Below are 18,997 nucleotides of genomic sequence, written 5' to 3'. Positions count from 1 at the left end.
CTTATAAGGATTTTAAAACTTTATAACACTTTTTAAAAACTAATAGCCCTAATATTCAAAGTAGATAATAATATTACAGTTACATTATACTGTGGTCCCACATCATGTTTTACAAATAAGTTAAAAACTTTTAGACATACTTATGAAATAAGGGAGGGCAGGTTTACAGTCTATCCTAGTATTAAACAAAACTGCCAAAAGTTAACTTACCAGTCTGTTTTTAAACTTGCAATGATTTTCATTCAAAGCTTTTTTTCTTTTAATGTGTGTGGCTTAGAAAATTGTTGGTTGTTATTTACAGCTGTTGAGAGAGAAGCTTTTGAGTTGTGGCACAGTTCTCCATATATCGGATTTGCCAGATGATGGCTTTTCAGATCAAGATATTAAAAAAATTGTTCAGCCATTTGGTAAAGTTAGTGACCTCCTGGTGCTTCGCTCTAGAAATGAGGTAAGCTATATTCTAAGGTGCCCATCGATATGTGGCATCTATATGCCATACTTATAGTGTCTTAAATGCACATGGCTATGAACTTTGTGGGGAGGAAAGCCAAACAATTGAAACCTGTCAATTCTCAGTGCCAAAGTGCTTATAGTCTAAGGCCACCTAGCTAGTTTCAGCCATTAAAGATTCATAGATTCTAGGACTGGAAGGGACCTCGAGAGGTCATCGAGTCCAGTCCCCTGCCCGCATGGCAGGATCAAATACTGTCTAGACCATCCCTGATAGACATTTATCTAACCTACTCTTAAATATCTCCAGAGATGGAGATTCCAGAACCTCCCTAGGCAATTTATTCCAGTGTTTAACCACCCTGACAGTTAGGAACTTTTTCCTAATGTCCAACCTAGACCTCCCTTGCTGCAGTTTAAGCCCATTGCTTCTTGTTCTATCCTTAGAGGCTAAGGTGAACAAGTTTTCTCCCTCCTCCTTATGACACCCTTTTAGATACCTGAAAACTGCTATCATGTCCCCTCTCAGTCTTCTCTTTTCCAAACTAAACAAACCCAATTCTTTCAGCCTTCCTTCATAGGTCATGTTCTCAAGACCTTTAATCATTCTTGTTGCTCTTCTCTGGACCCTTTCCAATTTCTCCACATCTTTCTTGAAATGCGGTGCCCAGAACTGGACGCAATACTCCAGCTGAGGCCTAACCAGCGCAGAGTAGAGCGGAAGAATGACTTCTCGTGTCTTGCTCACAACACACCTGTTAATACATCCCAGAATCATTTTTGCTTTTTTTGCAACAGCATCACACTGTTGACCATATTTAGCTTGTGGTCCACTATAACCCCTAGATCCCTTTCTGCCGTACTCCTTCCTAGACAGTCTCTTCCCATTCTGTATATGTGAAACTGATTTTTTTCTTCCTAAGTGGAGCACTTTGCATTTGTCTTTGTTAAACTTCATCCTGTTTAATTCAGACCATTTCTCCAATTTGTCCAGATCATTTTGAATTATGACCCTGTCCTCCAAAGCAGTTGCAATCCCTCCCAGTTTGGTATCATCCGCAAACTTAATAAGCGTACGTTCTATGCCAATATCTAAGTCATTAATGAAGATATTGAACAGAGCCGGTCCCAAAACAGACCCCTGCGGAACCCCATTCGTTATGCCTTTCCAGCAGGATTGGGAACCATTAATAACAACTCTCTGAGTACAGTTATCCAGCCAGTTATGCACCCACCTTATAGTAGCCCCATCTAAATTGTATTTGCCTAGTTTATCGATAAGAATATCATGCGAGACCGTATCAAATGCCTTACTAAAGTCTAGGTATACCACATCCACAGCTTCTCCCTTATCCACAAGACTCGTTATCCTATCGAAGAAAGCTATCAGATTGGTTTGACATGATTTGTTCTTTACAAATCCATGCTGGCTGTTCCCTATCACCTTACCACCTTCCAAGTGTTTGCAGATGATTTCCTTAATTACTTGCTCCATTATCTTCCCTGGCACAGAAGTTAAACTAACTGGTCTGTAGTTTCCTGGGTTGTTTTTATTTCCCTTTTTATAGATGGGCACTATATCTGCCCTTTTCCAGTCTTCTGGAATCTCTCCCGTCTCCCATGATTTTCCAAAGATAATAGCTAGAGGCTCAGATACCTCCTCTATTAGTTCCTTGAGTATTCTAGATGCCCTAGGTCGTCTTGCAAGAACAGGCACGTTAGCTCTGTCAATGTCAAAATAAGTCTTAGTTGTTTTCTGAGCTGAGAATTGTTGAATCATCTAGATATTTGATATGTTTTAAAAGTTTCTTCCTGTAAAACTGTAATCCAGTTTTTTTTTTCAATAAATTTCCGACTTATGTGTATATATTCCTTCACGGGCACATGGTGTGAACAGATCTCCTAAAACAAAATATAATTTGGTTTTAGTGTTCAACTGTATGGCATATAATTCAAAACAAACTTGCAATTTATTTTAGGCCTTCCTAGAAATGAACTACAAAGAGGCAGTGATAGCAGCTGTGAAGTATGGTGAGACAGTGCCAGTGCTGGTAAATGGGAAGCGTGTGAAAATAAGCGTAGCAGAAAAACCAAAAGCACCTCCTGGCCAGGTAAGCAGGATATTGGAGAATAGGGTAATGTTTTGTTGTTGGCTTCTTAAGTTAGCTTTAGAAAATGAATGATTAAAGCTACAGGTTTCTTTGGGGAATTAAGATTGGTGTGGATCTCCATCTATGGAGGAACTGTAGTCTAAAACAAATATAAATGTATCTGATTCCAGCTCTTCCATTGCTTTGATTTTTTTTTTTTTTTTTTTTTTTTTGCTTGCTTATGGACAGAAGATGGATATATTTGGATAAATGTAATAATTTTTTTTGGGAGCCATAGAAGATGTAGTCTATAGTAACAAGATGTAGAGAACACAGTAAAGTTTTACTTCATATTCTTTCTATAAATTACAGGTCAAAGTAAGTCTAAAGAAGGCTCCACAGAATGTAAAGAAAGCTGCATTGAGTACAAAGTAAGTGTTGACATGCATGCATGGTAAGTACCACCTTTGCTAGTAATTCTTGAAAATAGTAATGGGTGGAAATCCATTTTCTTTCTAATGTTTTCACATTTGTGAAATTGTTTTTTAAAAACTTATGAAATCCACCTGACATCTCTGATCCTGTTTCTTTCGCATGTTAGAAAAGATGGAAACAGTACTACTACTAAGAAGACTAAATCTGTTACTCCAGCTGCTTCTGCAGGTGAGTTCTAGTCACTCTTTCTCTGATAATATCTCCCTTTCCTCCTTGGCTAGTATGGGTTTACTTTTACTTACTCTGGTTGTGACTGAAAGCAGGCCCAGGAAGGGGGTTAGAAAACAATTGGTTTCTCCTTGAAATTTCCTCTTAATACAACCAAACACTCCTTAAGAAAATAAATCCCTAACTCCTATGCTCCAATAGGTTGATCACAAGTTGTATGCTTTTATCTGTAAAAGGTGAGTATGGTATTTATGGTCCTATAAAATCAATGGGTTTTTTTCTATTAACTTTAATAGGCTATGGATCAGCCCCATAAGCTGCCTCCAATATCCATACCAGTGCTGCTCAGTTATTCAGCTGTCAGGAGGCACTGCAGCAAGTGCCTTATGCTCCCTTCTAGATCCCAATGCACGCTCAATTTGATCTGTCAGTGTTCTAACACCCTATTGAAAGATTGAAGACCATTGCTAAAATAGGGCTTTATAATTTTTTGCCACCAGGCTTTATGTTTTTAAAGCAAAATAGTCTTCTGATTTAGGATTTGTAATGACACATTTTTCTTGTTACTTCAGCAAAATTAACAAAAGCCGGACAAACCGCAACAAAAGCAGTTAAACTTGCTGGTAGGTTTTAGATTTTTTTTTTTTAATATACATTTGAAAGTAACTAAACAGCCATGCCGCCATGTACTGTTATTCCATTAGCTTTCACAAGCAACTGTAAACTGGATTAGGACAAGTCAGTATTTGGATGGGAAACCAGTCAGGTGTTTAAATATACATGTTGCTGTTGATTCAGTTGGTGGAACTCTCTTTGTGTCATTATTGAATCCAGTGCCTTAGTGGCTGTTTTTTCAGGTAAGGTGTAAAATTGAGGTTCAGATTACTTGTGGTCATTAAAAAATACACTTTTTGTAAGAACAAAACCTCAATGTCCTAGCCTAATTTGTATTTTACTTGTCTAACTCCCTCTGCAGTTACTGTTGTTGTTCTTGCCCACTTCTTGTCTCTGTTGTTGTGTTGCTGTGCACTGTTAAATAGCTGCCTCTTTTTACTCCAGGGCTGGTTGCATTTCAGTCATGGATGAAGTGATTCCTATGAATTGTATACCATTTTGTAATGTGTTTGGGATTTCTTTAGGATTGAAATTGGTGTAATAATATCCACTTATATTCAAGGGTGCTGGAACAGTTTTTAGAGCGGTAGTGCTGAAAGCAGAAACTATGTATTTGGTGGTTGTTACTACTTCAAGCCAGGCCCAGTTCCAGCACCCCTGCTTATATTGAGTTCTTATGTTACAATTATTTTACTTAGGTAAACATGAAGTAACAAAGAAACCGGCGGTGCAAACGGATAGTAAAACTAAGAAAACTTCAGCCACTTCAGGTAAGGCAAATGAGAATTTTCACTCTTTCAGTGAAAACATGCAGAAATTGTTTTCCTTCTAAAACAGAAGTGCTTCAGGTTCTAAGGCAGAGTCCCAGCTTTTTTCGCCCTGGAGTCGCCATTGTAATAGATGTCAAGTATCAGAGGGGTAGCCGTGTTAGTCTGTATCCACAAAAACAAAGAGGAGTCGGGTGGCAACTTAAAGACGAACAGATTTATTTGGGCATAAGCTTTCGTGGGTAAAAAAACACTTATTCAGATGCAACCTGAAACCACTTCAGATGCATCCGAAGAAGTGTTTTTTTACCCACGAAAGCTCACTGAGCGATTCCCATAGCTCTTTTCGACCCCCATTTCCTCTGATTAGTCTAGGGCATTCTGCTGCCGCCCCCCCCCCCCCCCCTCAGTTTGGGAAACACTGTTCTAAGGAGTCTCATCTTCTCATCACCAACTGTGCTTATTTGAGAAGAATAGACACGTAAAATTCTAGGTTCTGATACTGAACTGAGGCAAGAGTAGCATCCCTCACTGCCAGGAATTGGCATATTTCTGAATAAAGTGCCTATAATTAATGGAAGAGCATGCTTATCAAATTGCCTTTATCATCAGAAAATGGTGGTTAGTAATTACTGAAAATCTTCTGTGTGCTTGGTATTGTAAAAACAGAGAGACACCAATTCTTTGAGTGGTGTCCCTATGGCCGTGCCAATTCAGGTGTGCATACACTTCTCAAGCCCTTGATCAGAGCTTTTTCCACTAGCAGAGCCTGTTCGGCCCACTCATGTGCCCTGTGCCTCCTCATGATGCACATCAAGGCTATATAGGGATGTGCAGACGAACTGCCCCCAGTTCCTTCTCCATAGCCTTGGCCTGAGATAGAGTTCTAGTTTGTCCGCCTCGAGCATGCCTCGGCTATTTTGTATTCATTTATGGTTGTTGAAGATTAGTTATTGCAGTTAGTTGTTAGTAGTGGTTCTAGTTAGCTAGTAAGAGGATAATTTTTTTCCCTCCTTGTGGAGCTTAGTCTTCCTGGCAGGGAATGCCTGGCTCTCCAGGCTTCAGATGCTGTCTCTCTTGCCAAGAGGCTATACCTGTGAGGGACGGCCACACTAAATGTGTCCGTTGCTTGGCGGAGTCTCATGTCTCCCAGAAGTGCAATTTCTGCCTAGCTGCCAAGTCTAGGGCATGGAAGAACAGGGAAATTAAGCTCAGACTGTTAATGAAGGAGTGCTCACTTTGACCAGTGTCTGAGTCAGGTCAGGAGACCACCCCCCCGCCCCCACCCCTCCCGGTACATCTGTGTTCTCTACATCTTACCTGTTACTTATAGACGACAGCTTTTAGGGCTCAGAAAAAATTACCATTTATACTCGATCATAAGCCGGTTCGTTTATAAGCCGACCCCCCCAAGACGGGTAAGTAAAAATGGAAATTTTTTATGACCCATTCATAAGCCCATCCTGTAATTCAGGGGTTGGCGAACTTTGGCTCCCGGGCCATCAGGATAAGCCGCTGGTGGGCCGAGACGGTTTGTTTACCTTAAGTGTCCGCAGGCACGGAGGTAAAACCTAAGTAAACAAAGTGTCCCGCCCCCAGTGGCTTACCCTGACAGGACAGCAACTGGTGGGGAAAATTTTTGGGGGGGGGGAGGGGAGGAGAGGGGGAAGCTGGGGGTCAGGGGAGTAACCCCGTGACCACCCCCCACAGGACCCCACCCCTAGCCTGGGACCCCCACATTCTCCCCATCCCATCCCTTCCTACCTCAGCTGGGGCAGGCCAGGAGAGGATGTCTCTGGCCTGGCCGCAGCCTGCTCTGGTGGGCTGGGCCAGGTGGCACAGCTGCAGCCTGCTCCAGTGGGCGTGGCCAAGCGGCGTGGCCGCAGCATGCTCCAGTGGGTGGGGCGGGCGGCGCGGCCTCAGCCTGCCAGCCCCGGAGCTGGAACTGCAGCTGCTTCGGAGGCTGGGGGGAGAGCAGTGTGGCCAGAAGCGGAGAGACTCTGGCCCCGCCTCTTCCCTTCTGGCTGTGCTGGCTGTGCTGCCTCTTCTTGCCCCCTCTGTTGTGGGGGAGGGGCTGTGTCCCACCTCTCCCTCTCTATACCCGTTCATAAGCTGACCCTCTTCTCTGATGCTTCCCTTTTTTTCTAAAAAAAATTCAGCTTATGAACGAGTATATACGGTACATCTGTCCTACAGATATCCATCTTGTGTCCATAAGTAAGCAAAAAAAAAACAACAACAAAAACAAGAGTTTAGTTAAATAGTTCTATGTCCTGTTCCAGAAACAATGAGAAAATAGTGTGGGTGTTTTGTTTTGTTTTGTTTTGTGGGAGGAGGTGTCCGATAATCCCAAATACGTTTAAGTTGAGCTGGAGATGATCACTAAGGCCTAAGACATCTATCTAAGAGGAGTTGTATTATATATTTGTTTGCAAACTAGGTAATTTAAATATGCTGAAATAATGAATGCTTTGTTCTTCCTTTCCCATCACAGCAAAACCTAATGAAAAGAAGCGTATTGATCCTAAGAAGTCTGCAGAATCCAAAAAGAAGGATGCAAAACCTAAGAAAGTCACAGAACCGAAGCGGGCTGTAGAGACTAAGACGGCCACAGAATCTAAGAAGGCTGCAGAGGCTAGGAAGACCACAGAACCTAAGAAAGCTGGAGACGATGAGGCCAAAGAAATTAGTAAACCTGTAGCTGTGCAAGGTAAGTTTGTAATGATACACTATCTGAAATGTTGTATTAAGTTATGTGAAGCTACTATTGATCTGATGACTCCTTTAAAATTGTTCTTGTAGAGAAAATTACACTGACTTCTACTCTGGAGGTGGAATCAAATCAGTCTATGGAATCTATAGCCAACAAAGGTAAATTGCAGTCTAAACAGTTATTCACTTCTGTCATAAACCTGTCTATATTTGCAAACTAAATGAGAATATTTTCGTATAGAAAATCTTGAGGCCAAGAACACTGTGGAAGTGAAGACAGCTGAAAGTACCAAGAAGGAAAATGCTTCAAGTAGGTTCATGGAGAAAAACATGCAAGCAAACTTATTTTGCAGCGGGGGCTAGGGAAAGACTGTAATGAGAAAATCTACATCTTCAGGGTGTATAATACTTACCTCTTGTATAGCACTTTTCATTTGTAGCATTCAATGGAGCATAAGTTATTTATTTAGAAGTGGTTAGAGGAAAGGCATGAGCGTTCCTATGTTTATTCCCAACTCTCCCACCAACTCATTTAATCTTGGTGCCTCGGTTTACCTATGTAAAATTAATTAAAATAGGCCCTGGTTACATTATTTCTTATAACTGGGGTTCTAACCAGTTACTGACGTTCTTGGTTGTAAATAGGGTTTATTCACACAAAATATGGTTAATACTCGGTTACTATGTACCTAATAGTGTTCTGCCCTTGCCAGCTGCTGATGGTAGCTCATGGTGGCTGAAGTAGTTGCAGGAAGACAGGTATTTTTGCAATATAGATGAGCCCCTTTTTACTATGCTTGCATCGCAAATTTGGTTGGTCCCTCACAACTCTGTGGTCAGGACCACTTCCCTGTATGTTAAGATGCTGCTCTGTCTGCATTTTTCTGGGCACTGTGTTGTCTTCTGAAACACCGTGAGATAGCTGCACATACCTTTCGCAGAATGCACTGATATAAACACAGTTAGGCAGCTTCGTAGGGGAGGATACAGAAACATGAGTGATTTCTTGTGTGGGCACAACTCAGATGTGTTTGTAACCAGATCAGCTGATTGTCAACAACCTGGTTACAACAATATGCTTGTTATATGGACAGGGCCATAGTGCCTACAACAGAGGTTCTCAAACTGGGGGTCACAACCCCTCAGGGGGTCATGAGGTTATTACTTGGGGGGTCGCGAGCTGTCAGCCTCCACCCCAAGCCCCGCTTTGCCTCCAGCATTTATAATGGTGTTAAATATATTAAAAAGTGTTTTTAATTTATAAGGGGGGTTGCACTCAGAGGCTTACTTTGTGAAAGGGGTCACCAGTACAAAAGTTTGAGAACCACTGGCCTACAACGTATTGTGAGCTCCTCAGATAATGGCATTTTTTCAAATGCAAATTCCTATTGCTATTAAAAACTATTCTTTCTGAATAAATTTGGCTTGTAATTCCAGTTGTTACATGTATGCACTACCAGTGTAATGTTCTCCATGTCCAGTAAATGAAGACATGTCCCAGTATTTTCTATCACTTTGAAAATTGCCTTCAGAAGGATTGAAACTATAAATCTTAAAATGGCACAGTTAAGCAAGTGATCATTTGCATGAGAATATTTTGACAGATTATATGGGCATTCCCTGGATATATAAATACTTGTATGATGTTTATAGATATACTAACCTAAACATCCCTCCGCCTGCTCCCTTTTTCCCCCCAGAAGCTACTGCAGAGTCTACAAAGAGCGAAGAACCAAATGAGCCAGCTAGCAAGGTCAGGTTTCACATTCAAACCAAAATTATTTGAATCTTTAAATATTTTTCAAGTACTAATTCAATGTTGGTGAAAGATACCTGTGTAGACATTACCAGAATCTCAGGTCTTCCCGTTTATATGCATAATATATACAGGACAAGCAAAGAAACTTCTGCAGATTTCACATCTTCTTTTCCCAGAATTGGATGGTCCCTGTGAGACAGGCAGATGTGTAAATGAGAGTAATTTTTACAATCAGTGTTACGGTCTTGGTCCATCTCAATATGTATATAGGTTACAGAGCAATGAGTCTCTAACTCTTCATTCTGCAGTCCACTTTGAAAGGGAGAGACTTTCTTATGGGCCACTTTTCCTCCAACTCTTTCCCTGCTCCACCTTGGTTCTCAAAAGTTTAATTCTGTAGGCCAACAGGAAAGCTTCCATGTATCTGCTGGTGGTCTACAGACCAGAGCCTGCAAACTTTTATAGAGCATGTTCTCATTTTTGTGCCCTCTTTCATGCCCTTCTCCTTGCCAGGAACTCCCTCCCCACCCCCCATCCTTATTGCTCTAGGCAGCCACCCTCTTCAGTCCAATCCCCTCTCTAAAACTCACTGCTTACATGATGCCCACAAATGTTAACTCGTGTCTATAATGAGGTGACGGCATCATATTACTAAGACCCTCATGTTCTTTGACTAAGATTCATTGACCAGCCATGCTAGAGCGTAAACTCCTTAGGCTGGGTCAGTGCCCTTAGCACACACTGGCAGTCAACAAATTATGGCAATGCCACTCACATATCCATAGTTAAGGATGAGTTGAGTTTTACTCTTAAAGCAGGAATTTAACCACTTTGGTTTTTATGAAGAATAGAGTATATCCTCTTGAAAATTATAATACTTGCTCTTTGAGTACAGAATGAATTTTCTGAGAAATTACAAGTAAATCAGTTAATTAGTTTCAGTTTAAATTCATTAAATGGGTCTTTCGAGAAATTCAGCATCCTGTGTCAGGCCATTTTTATGTAACAAATTATATTAATAGTGGAAGAATATAGAGCCTTCAAATTTCCCTATACTTAATCCCTCTCAAAATCTTGTGCATTGGCTTATATCAAGATTTTGTTTTAGGATTAATGGTTCTTTTTTGCACTTCATAATGGAGAGCCTCTCCTTCTGCAGGGGTTAAAGATGGTGTCATGCTACCCACCATCTTCCCTGAGGCAGCTTGGCTTCGGTCTCATTTGGAACTAGGAGGCAGTGGCCAATTTGAAGGTCATTCTGTTAATTACAATCCTGTAGCTCACATTAATTGAGAACTTTAGGAGTTGGCAGCCATTTTGAAAGAGGGTAGTTTGTGGAAATCTCTGTAGAAGAATATTATTAATTGACTCATTCTGAAGGAGAAGTTTTGTGAAGAATAATAGTAAAAAATGACTGACAATCCTAAATATTTTTTTTTAAAACTACCCATCTCTGCTCTATTAACAAAAAAAAAAAAAAAGGAGGAGGCTATTTGTGGATGGTGTGCAAGGACATTTATGGGAAGGGAGAGAAGAGAAAACTGGGATGTGTGTATGCATGTGTGGAGGTCAGGAGCTGGGGGGAACTGGCTAGTACACTGGCTGCTTTGTGCTGTTCCAGAGTGACATAAAGCAGCCAGTGTGTCCTTGTGCATCTGGCCCTAAAAGTTAAAAAATAATAATAATAAAGGCTTGGGGTCAGTGCTACATATCTTCTTAATAGTTAGAAGTATCATCTAGTAACATTAAGAAAAAACACAAAGATGAAGTTCATAAATCATTATGGGAATGCTGTAATGATTCCAGAAACAAGAATTACAAACCCAGGAAATTCAGGAAAAATCTAGTGTGTATTCAGAAATTGATTTAATCTAATCTGGGACTGCAGACTTTACTATGCACTAATCATGGTTATTACATGGCATCAATACAGCGCAGAATAAAGGTGATTTGGGTGCTCTGTGTGTTTCCATACCCTAACATATTTGAAATTACTTAATCTTAATTCTGAATTTTCTGGGTTTGTAATGCTTGCTTTTGAGATAATTACAGCATCACCGTAATTTTATTCTTAAATATCTGCTATGTAGTCAGACTTAACTCCTGTTTAATGTCGTTTTTAGCTGAGAATAATACATGCACTTTTAAGATAAACAACGAGAATTAAATTCAGAAAGGCTCACTGACAGTTGGTTTAGAGTAGAAGAAAGGATTAGTGAAAATCTGTACCTTCCTTTGTTTGCAGGAACTTGATGACATGTGTGTTGTTCTTATTTCAAACTTACCTGATAAAGGATATTCTGTTGAGGAAGTTTCCAACCTATCAAAGCCATTTGGAGGACTGAAAGATGTTTTAATTTTGTCTTCTCATAAAAAGGTATTGTAATTGGTAATTAGAAAAAAGTTTTCTGGTATATTACCATCACCTAAAGAAGCTCTCAAAGAAATTTGTAACAAGTTCAGATGTTGAAATAACTTAAAGGGGACACGGTAGTTCTACCTTTTTATTGTGCTTTGTGAGGCCACTTAGACTTCTTTTTTGTTTAAAAGGCATATCTGGAAATAAATCAAAAATCTGCAGATTCCATGGTTAAATTTTATACCTGCTTCCCAATGTCAGTGGATGGAAATCAGCTTTGCATTAGTATGGCACCAGAATACAAGAACATAAAAGATGAGGTAAGCAAATGAAATATGAAGCAGGTTTTTTTTTCTATTTAGGATAACTGCAGTTACTCAACATCCATTTTTATAGTACCTCCCTGCCAGTCTAGACTATTTCTCTCTACTTTATCCGTTAGGTCCCTGCTGTTTCAAGTTCTTGTTATGTTGATTGTATGCCCTGCCTCCTCTCTTTCCTGGGCACATAATATAGGTTCTCTATAACCCTTTGGGTATATCCTATTTTAAAACTCAACTGTACTACTTTCCTAGTGTTTCTATTTTCATTATGAAGTATTTTAGTGAATACGGTTGTAGACAGAATTTTTGTTTGGCAAAGAGAATGTGAAGATCATAATGAAAGTAATTTGAGAGAAGGGTTGGCAATACCAAACTCATGAACTTCGGAATGGTTACCCCAATCTTAACTTTTCAGGTTCTGTTTCGATATATTATTAGTAGGAGTAGTGGGATGCTGTGCCTTCCAATTACATGCAGCCATATCAACCATCTTCTAAAGTTCAGAACCTTAACGCCCTGTCTCTTCTTTCTAGGAAGCTATATTTACTGCCATTATTAAAGATGCCAACTCGAAGGTAAGTTAGAGACTTTTTTAAAATTGGTCAGTAATTTAGCCATTTGCTAATTTTTACATTTTTATAATTTGGGAGTGTAGCTGCTACGCTGAGTGCTATCAAAATTAATAAAATGTTGTGTAAGTGTTGCATCCATTAAATAAAAATATTAAAAATTAACATTAGAAACAGAAGACACTTCTTTTTTTTATTACTACACTTTTTATGTAATTAGAAGTCTGTAGTCAATAGGAGAGCTCATAGACCAACAAGAAGCAAGAAGTGGACTGAGTAAGCATACACTTTATTTAGATACACACTATGAATGAGTGCAGGTAATAAGCGTTTAATAGGAGTCCTGGGAGAGCCTCCTATTCTCTCTCTCTCTCCACACACTTGCCCTCCCTCAACTTTAATAAAACTATAACTGCCAGCCACTGTAGCTCAGTCAGTCCAACTGAGATGGACTCTTGATAGAGACTTGTACACTATTCAGGGATTAATGGACCTCACCAAGTATTTACAGTGACACTCGTACAGCGCTTTCAAAACAGTAGGGTTTATTAGTCAACTGAAAGGCAGTATAGTATGTCCTCAGGTTAGCATAGAGAAATGAAGGTTAAAGCATAGTCCATTTTGGTCAGCCCAGAGCACCAGCCATGCTGTAGTGAACTCCATTTTCAGGCTCTGTCTCTGTCTCTCTGACTTCCTTCCTTAGTCAGTTCCTAGGTGAGAGAGAGCTCCAAGCTTCTTTCAGAAGCTGACTCTTAAGCCCCCACTTCGCAGCTTCCAGTCCTTGTTCTCGAGCTGGGGTCTCTGCTCAGCTTCCCTGCTGAGAGGTACAGGGAAATCTGAGTCTTTGGAGCTTTCACTCTCTCAGGTCCCCTTGTTGATCTGGGTTCCTTTATGGCTCTTCATTCCACCCAGAAAGGGAGATGATCCCCACATGCCTATGTCTCTTACTTGGCCTTGAGAGCAAACATCATCCTCCCTGCCCCCCAGTGGAAAGGGGAAACTGAGGTACACATAGAATTCATAAAATACTACAGAAAATTCCCATTTCATCATAGTAATCTACTAAAACTTGTGTAACTGGCATATTAGTGACTCCATGTATGCAGCAGATAGAAACCTTTTGCGCATTCTGACCAGTAGTTGGATCAGTCTTCATCTCTTTAGCAAATGTTCAGCTCCCTATTTGTTATATATTAATCTTTGAATAGGAGGAACCCTCTACTTTGCTTTAACATGGGCCAATTCCTAAAATAATTTCCCACATCAAAGAAAGGTCTTGTCAGTCTTCAGACATAAACCTTGAGAAGGAGGAAATTTGGTTTAGACAGGTTGGAACTCAGACTTCAGAGTAAGCCCAAATTTGATTGTTGAAGAAGAATGATTCAAAGACAAAGAAATACCAGGAGACAAATAGGTTTATTTGCCCAAGAAATAAAATCCCTTTCCACCCAAGAGTTGAGGTGACAGGCTGTAAGTGGGTTTTTTTCTAAAGGAGTGAAAAGTTCTTACTGTTTTGGGATGTGGCCTTGTACACCAAAGTTGAAATTCTGAAAATATAAGCAGTTAAAGGATGAAGGCAGAGTTCTTCTGGAGTACTCTTATAGAAGACATGTTGTGGTTCACTGAATATTCCAAATTGAAATTGAACTCCGAGTAAAAGGATATATATGAATATTTTTTCTCTTCAGATATGACAGGATTGTCTCAGTAATTTTTCTATATTTACCAGTTCAATACAATATTTCTGAAGTTCAGTCTTTGTGCTTTTCTTTTAGGTAAATACAGAAACTTTATATAATCAGTTTGTGCATCTTGGTAACTTACCAGATGATGGATACACAGAACTTGAAGTAGTTTGCGTGGGACTTCGATTTGGGAAAGTGGATCACTATGTTGTGTTGAAGAATAAAAAGAAGGTAAATATATATATATTTTAATCTTGGTGTGTGAGGCCCTTCATTTTCTATTTTAAAAAAAGGTATATTAAGTGACCTGATAATCTCTCATTAGCAACATATGCTGCTATTCCAGAGATTGAAGATTAAAATTTGGGACCTTGATTTTGCCCATTGTTGCTATGAACCAGTGCTTCTTGCGTCATAGAGAAAATGAGTGGTATATGTTGTTACCTACTCTGGCTGGTTCAGGAATAGTTTCAGAAGGCTTGGAAGAAAAAGGAATTGAGTTATCAAGACAGCCACCAAAATATGTGCCTTTGAAGATGGGAAATGAGAGGTAAAGCTGATAGAAACCCAAACTTCCCATTCCACAGGGAATTCCAAAATTTTGGAAAAACTTTTCTTCTGTTTCAGAACAAAAGATGAATTTTTTTAGAATTTCCCACAGAACTAAAATTTTGAAGAAATCATTTAGACAGCCAATCATTTTGGCTTTTCTAAACAAAATGTTTTGATTTTGACATTTTTAATTTTTTGTTTTATCTTTTTGTGTGTATTTTAAATTAAAATGTAAAATAATATATAAATATATTTTTTAAATTACTAAAACAGCTGCTACTCTAATCAGTAGCATGAAACATTTTATCTTGTTTTCTTATTTAAGTCTCGTTTGATGTTTTAATTAGGACTGTCAAGCGATTAATCGTGCAATTAAAAAATTAATCACGATTAATCGCGCTGTTAAACAATAATAGAATACTAATTATTTAAATATTTGTGGATGTTTTCTACATTTTCAAATATATTGATTTCAATTACAACACAGAATACAAAGTGTAGAGTGCTCACTTTATATTTATATTTTATTACAAATATTTGCACTGGTATAACTACGTCACTCAGGTGTGTGGATTTTTCACATCCTTGAGTGACTTAGTTATATCGAAGTAAGTGTGTAGCATAGACCTGGCCTGAGACCGTGATTTTTAATGTTTAGCAAAGTTATGAATTTAAGCTCCCAGGCTCATCTTTTGAAGGTGGTGTTCAGGTTTCCTTTTAGGACAAGGACTTAGAGGTCCAATATAGAGTTGATAATATGGTGAAAAGTGTTCACCCAAGGTTGATAGGGAGCTTTTGTCTTTATCATTTTTCTATGCAAGTTCATTTGAGAGCATAGTAATTGTCTGGTTTCACCCACATAGTTGTTATTGGGGTACTTAGGGCACTGAATGAGATACGCCATATCTTGTGATAGGCAGTGCAGGGGACTGGACTAGATGACCTGTTGGTCCCTTCCAGTCCTACTTTTCTATGATTCTATGTGTAGGACCCTCGATCTTGACAGTTGGGGGGTTTGGTGAGTCCTGGTCTATGGGAGCTTGTTTCTGATGATGAGCTTGGCAAGGTTGAGGGGTTGTTTCAAGTCCAAAAGAGGAGGTTTGGAAAAGATTTCTTTCAGGGTGTGGCTCTCCATCGAGTATGGGTTGTAATTGTTTAATGATGCCCTTTTTATGTTCCAGTGTGGGGTGGAAGGTAACAGCTAGGGATATGCTAACAGAGGGTTTTTCCCCCATGTTGAAGCAGGTTCTCTGGGTATTTGAGTAGCCCATTCCATGATGTGACCTACTTCTGTGGTGCAGTGTCCTTAGGTGATTTTGAGTGTGTTAAGGTGTGTATTCTGGACTTTCTTCTTGGAACATATTCGGTGATATCTGAGTACCTGGCTGTAGTTAACAGATTTCTCGGTGTGTTTGGAGTGGTTACTGAATCTGTGAAGGTAAGTGTGGTGATTCTTAGGTTTCTTGTATATAGTTGCCTGTAGGGTTCTGTTCTTGAAGCTGATTATGGTGTCTAGGAAGTTGATGCTAATTTGAGAGTGTTCTAGAGAGAGTTTGATGGATGGGTGGTGGTTGTTGAAGTTGTGGTTGAAATCTGTGGGGAAGTTTAGGTCGTTTATCCAGAGGATGAAAATATCAATGTTTCTGAGCTATATCTTTGGTGTTGTGGTTTGTTCAGCAATTCTTCCTCAAAGTGGCCTGTGGAGAGGTTAGAAAGACAAGGTGGGTGAAGTAATATCTTTTATTGAACCAACTTCCGCTGGTGAAAGAGACAAGCTTTCAAGGTACACGGAGTTCTTCCTCAGGTCTGGGAAAGGTACTGAGTGTCATAGCTAAACACAGTTCTCTAAGTACCTTTCCCAGACCTGAGGAAGAACTCCGTGTAGCTTGAAAGCTTGTGTCTCTGATCAACAGAAGTTGGTTCAATAAAAGGTATTACCTCACCCACCATGTCTCTCTAATATCCTGGGCCTAACATGGCTACAATAACACTACATACATGAAGAGGTTGGTATGTTGGGGAGCCATCCTAGTACCTGTGGCTGTTCCCATGGTTTGGACAAAGCGTTTGTTGTTAAACGTAAAATTGTTATGGGTGAGAATTAAATGGATGAGTTTGGGGTGGGTATCTGAGGGGTGTCCATTGTCTTGTAAATATCTGAGGCAGGGAGCAATGCTGTCCTTTTACATAGGACATAAGAATGGCCATACTGGGTATCCTGTCTTCCGACAGTGGCCAGCGCCAGGTGCCCCAGAGGGAATGAGATGGTATTAATCAAGGTCTTAATAAAAACACTGGATTCATGGCTTATTACAACAATCTGTAACTCACCAACCCCTCTTTTTTTGTCTCATGATTGCAGAGGTGTTAATGGACTATTTCACCTTGAATGGTCTCTTAGAATATGTGGCGACTACTTGTTTTAAACAGTTTATTCCACCTTGTATTTAGTTGTGATATTCTGAGTAGCTTTCCCAGATCTAAAGAAGAGCTCTGTGCAGCTCAAAAGCTTATCTCTTTCACCAACAGAAGTTGCTCCAGTGAATATTACCTCACCTACCTTGTCTTTTTTTTAAGGTAATTTAAAAAAAAAGTTGAAAAGGTCCTAGAAATATCAGTACAGCTGAGGAAATAAGCCAGATGCAATAGCAACGTCACTTTAGTAAACCTATGTTGGTGCTCTCAACTAAGGAAAGCAAACCTAACCAGTATTGTTACTTAGAAAAGTGTTGGCTTTATTTTTTAATTATGCATTCAAAATAGAATAAATAAATCCATGTGCTCATTTTTTACATTTTTTTAAAGGCAATTCTTCAGCTAGATAGTCCTGACTCAGCTAAATCAATGTGCTGCTTCCTAAAACAGTACCCATATAACATGGGTGAAAATACACTGACTTGTATGCTATCACCAAGGACAGAACTTGCAGAGGTAAGACCATTGTCTTTTTGGTTAGACAACTTTTTTTGCTTTTGTGGGCTATCTAGCCTTTTGCTAAACGAAAGTAAACACCAGTCTTGTTGGTGCACATTACTTTGGAGTCCTGAACCTCAGGTGCACTGAGAGTCAAAGCCAAAGTTTGAGTGCCTACGGCTACTAGAGAAATGTTCCAACAATCTACTAATGTGCACCCTAGAATAGCATATTGAGATTACAGTACTGTTGCTTAATTTGCTTTTATTTTCTTGGAATATCTTTTACAATCAACTTTGTGTTTTATGGAATCTCTTCCCCCTATTAAAAGTATCTTCTATCAAAGGGTTAAGAGGAAAATAATGGAAAAATGGTTAGAAGTACCTTTTCCCTGTGGTTTTGAAAATACTTAATTTTAAGGTTTGCTGATCTTTTTCAGCCTCCTCCTCCTCCTCCCCTAAAAAATCCCTAACCAGCTGTTCTTTGAGCATCAGTTTGTGGGCCAGCAGCCACTTAAGTTACTTTCTTTTATAAAAACTAACTTTGGAGTATTGAACAGCCCCCAAATTTATCTTTTACAAGAGAAATTACTGAATATGGCTGAAAGCACCCGCAAATTACAGCTGATGTGAAAGCTTAGCAGTTTAGGAGAGAGAAGGATCAGTTTAGAACTTAATCTTCCCCCCACTCTCCAGCTGCACATTTCCCGCTGCCTCTCTCCACCCTGTCCCCATAAGATAATTTTATTTTGGTCTTCACATTAACCTCTCTCCATTTCTCCTACCCTCCTTCCCACCCCCATTTAACAGGGATGTAGGAATTTTTTGTTTAGTCATGCAGTCCCAACTGTTCACTGTTAGGAGTTCAGACACAACTGTGACATCATCCTTGGCTAACTGGTCACTCAGAGTGAGGCTTTGAATAATCCATGTGAACAGCCAGATTCTAAGTATTTAAAAACAAAATTGAGCTTCTTGGTAGTCTTGGGGTAGATAAGGATTCTTTTTTGAGTTGTAATCTACTTGGATCCTACCAAAAGGAAGGACACGGCTAAACCTTGGTCCTCTGGTCAGTCCCTCCCAGTGAACAGCTTGGTGAGACAAGATTCCATCCAGAGCTCCTGTGCTACATCAACCAACAGGCCTTGGTCATCCGCCTCCATTCTGGCATTGATGACCTTGAACCACAGGCAAGAGAGGTATCGGAAGTACTGACTCCATCTCCCTCTCAAGTAGAGTGGACATTAGAGCATGCTAGTATGCCTGAAAGAACAGACCAACCTTTGGAGGAGGCATACTCCTTTTCTTCCTCTCTTTTGGTGCACGGTAGGGACTGATCTCTCTCTCTCCCTTTCATGTAAATCACAGTGGGAATATGGGAAAGTCTTCAAGGACTGGTCTGTCAAAAGGAAAAGGCACAGCTGCCAGAGAACAGCTCCACTGGTATCCTCCTCTGGGTCTGGTGTACATATGCCTATCAGTGTTGGCCCTGCTGGCATCCTGCGGTGTGCAACGCCATTCCTGCAAGCCAGTGACTGCTG

The 18,997-nt window shown here is 39.9% G+C and overlaps 1 protein-coding gene across 5 annotated transcripts in view; it reads left to right on the top strand.

Moving 5' to 3' along the window:
• The window catches only part of ZNF638 (zinc finger protein 638), a 57,952-nt gene that overhangs the window by 17,364 nt on the left and 21,591 nt on the right, over window positions 1-18,997 (top strand). For 4 of the 5 annotated variants that reach the window (XM_065404740.1, XM_065404737.1, XM_065404741.1 and 1 more), the window contains 15 exons: window positions 302-448; window positions 2,430-2,561; window positions 2,913-2,971; window positions 3,142-3,203; window positions 3,776-3,826; window positions 4,517-4,588; window positions 7,080-7,295; window positions 7,388-7,456; window positions 7,539-7,607; window positions 8,998-9,050; window positions 11,302-11,433; window positions 11,607-11,735; window positions 12,272-12,313; window positions 14,083-14,223; window positions 17,350-17,475. In XM_065404740.1, the coding sequence (XP_065260812.1) occupies window positions 302-448; window positions 2,430-2,561; window positions 2,913-2,971; window positions 3,142-3,203; window positions 3,776-3,826; window positions 4,517-4,588; window positions 7,080-7,295; window positions 7,388-7,456; window positions 7,539-7,607; window positions 8,998-9,050; window positions 11,302-11,433; window positions 11,607-11,735; window positions 12,272-12,313; window positions 14,083-14,223; window positions 17,350-17,475 (1,500 nt within the window). The remainder of the gene's footprint in view (window positions 1-301; window positions 449-2,429; window positions 2,562-2,912; window positions 2,972-3,141; window positions 3,204-3,775; window positions 3,827-4,516; window positions 4,589-7,079; window positions 7,296-7,387; window positions 7,457-7,538; window positions 7,608-8,997; window positions 9,051-11,301; window positions 11,434-11,606; window positions 11,736-12,271; window positions 12,314-14,082; window positions 14,224-17,349; window positions 17,476-18,997) is intronic. The other variant, XM_065404738.1, reaches the window with a different exon arrangement.

Source organism: Emys orbicularis, chromosome 5, assembly GCF_028017835.1.
Source record: "Emys orbicularis isolate rEmyOrb1 chromosome 5, rEmyOrb1.hap1, whole genome shotgun sequence".
Taxonomy (NCBI): domain Eukaryota; kingdom Metazoa; phylum Chordata; order Testudines; family Emydidae; genus Emys; species Emys orbicularis.
The sequence above is the reverse complement of the archived record's forward strand: the minus strand, read 5'-3'. Positions and strand labels throughout refer to the sequence as shown.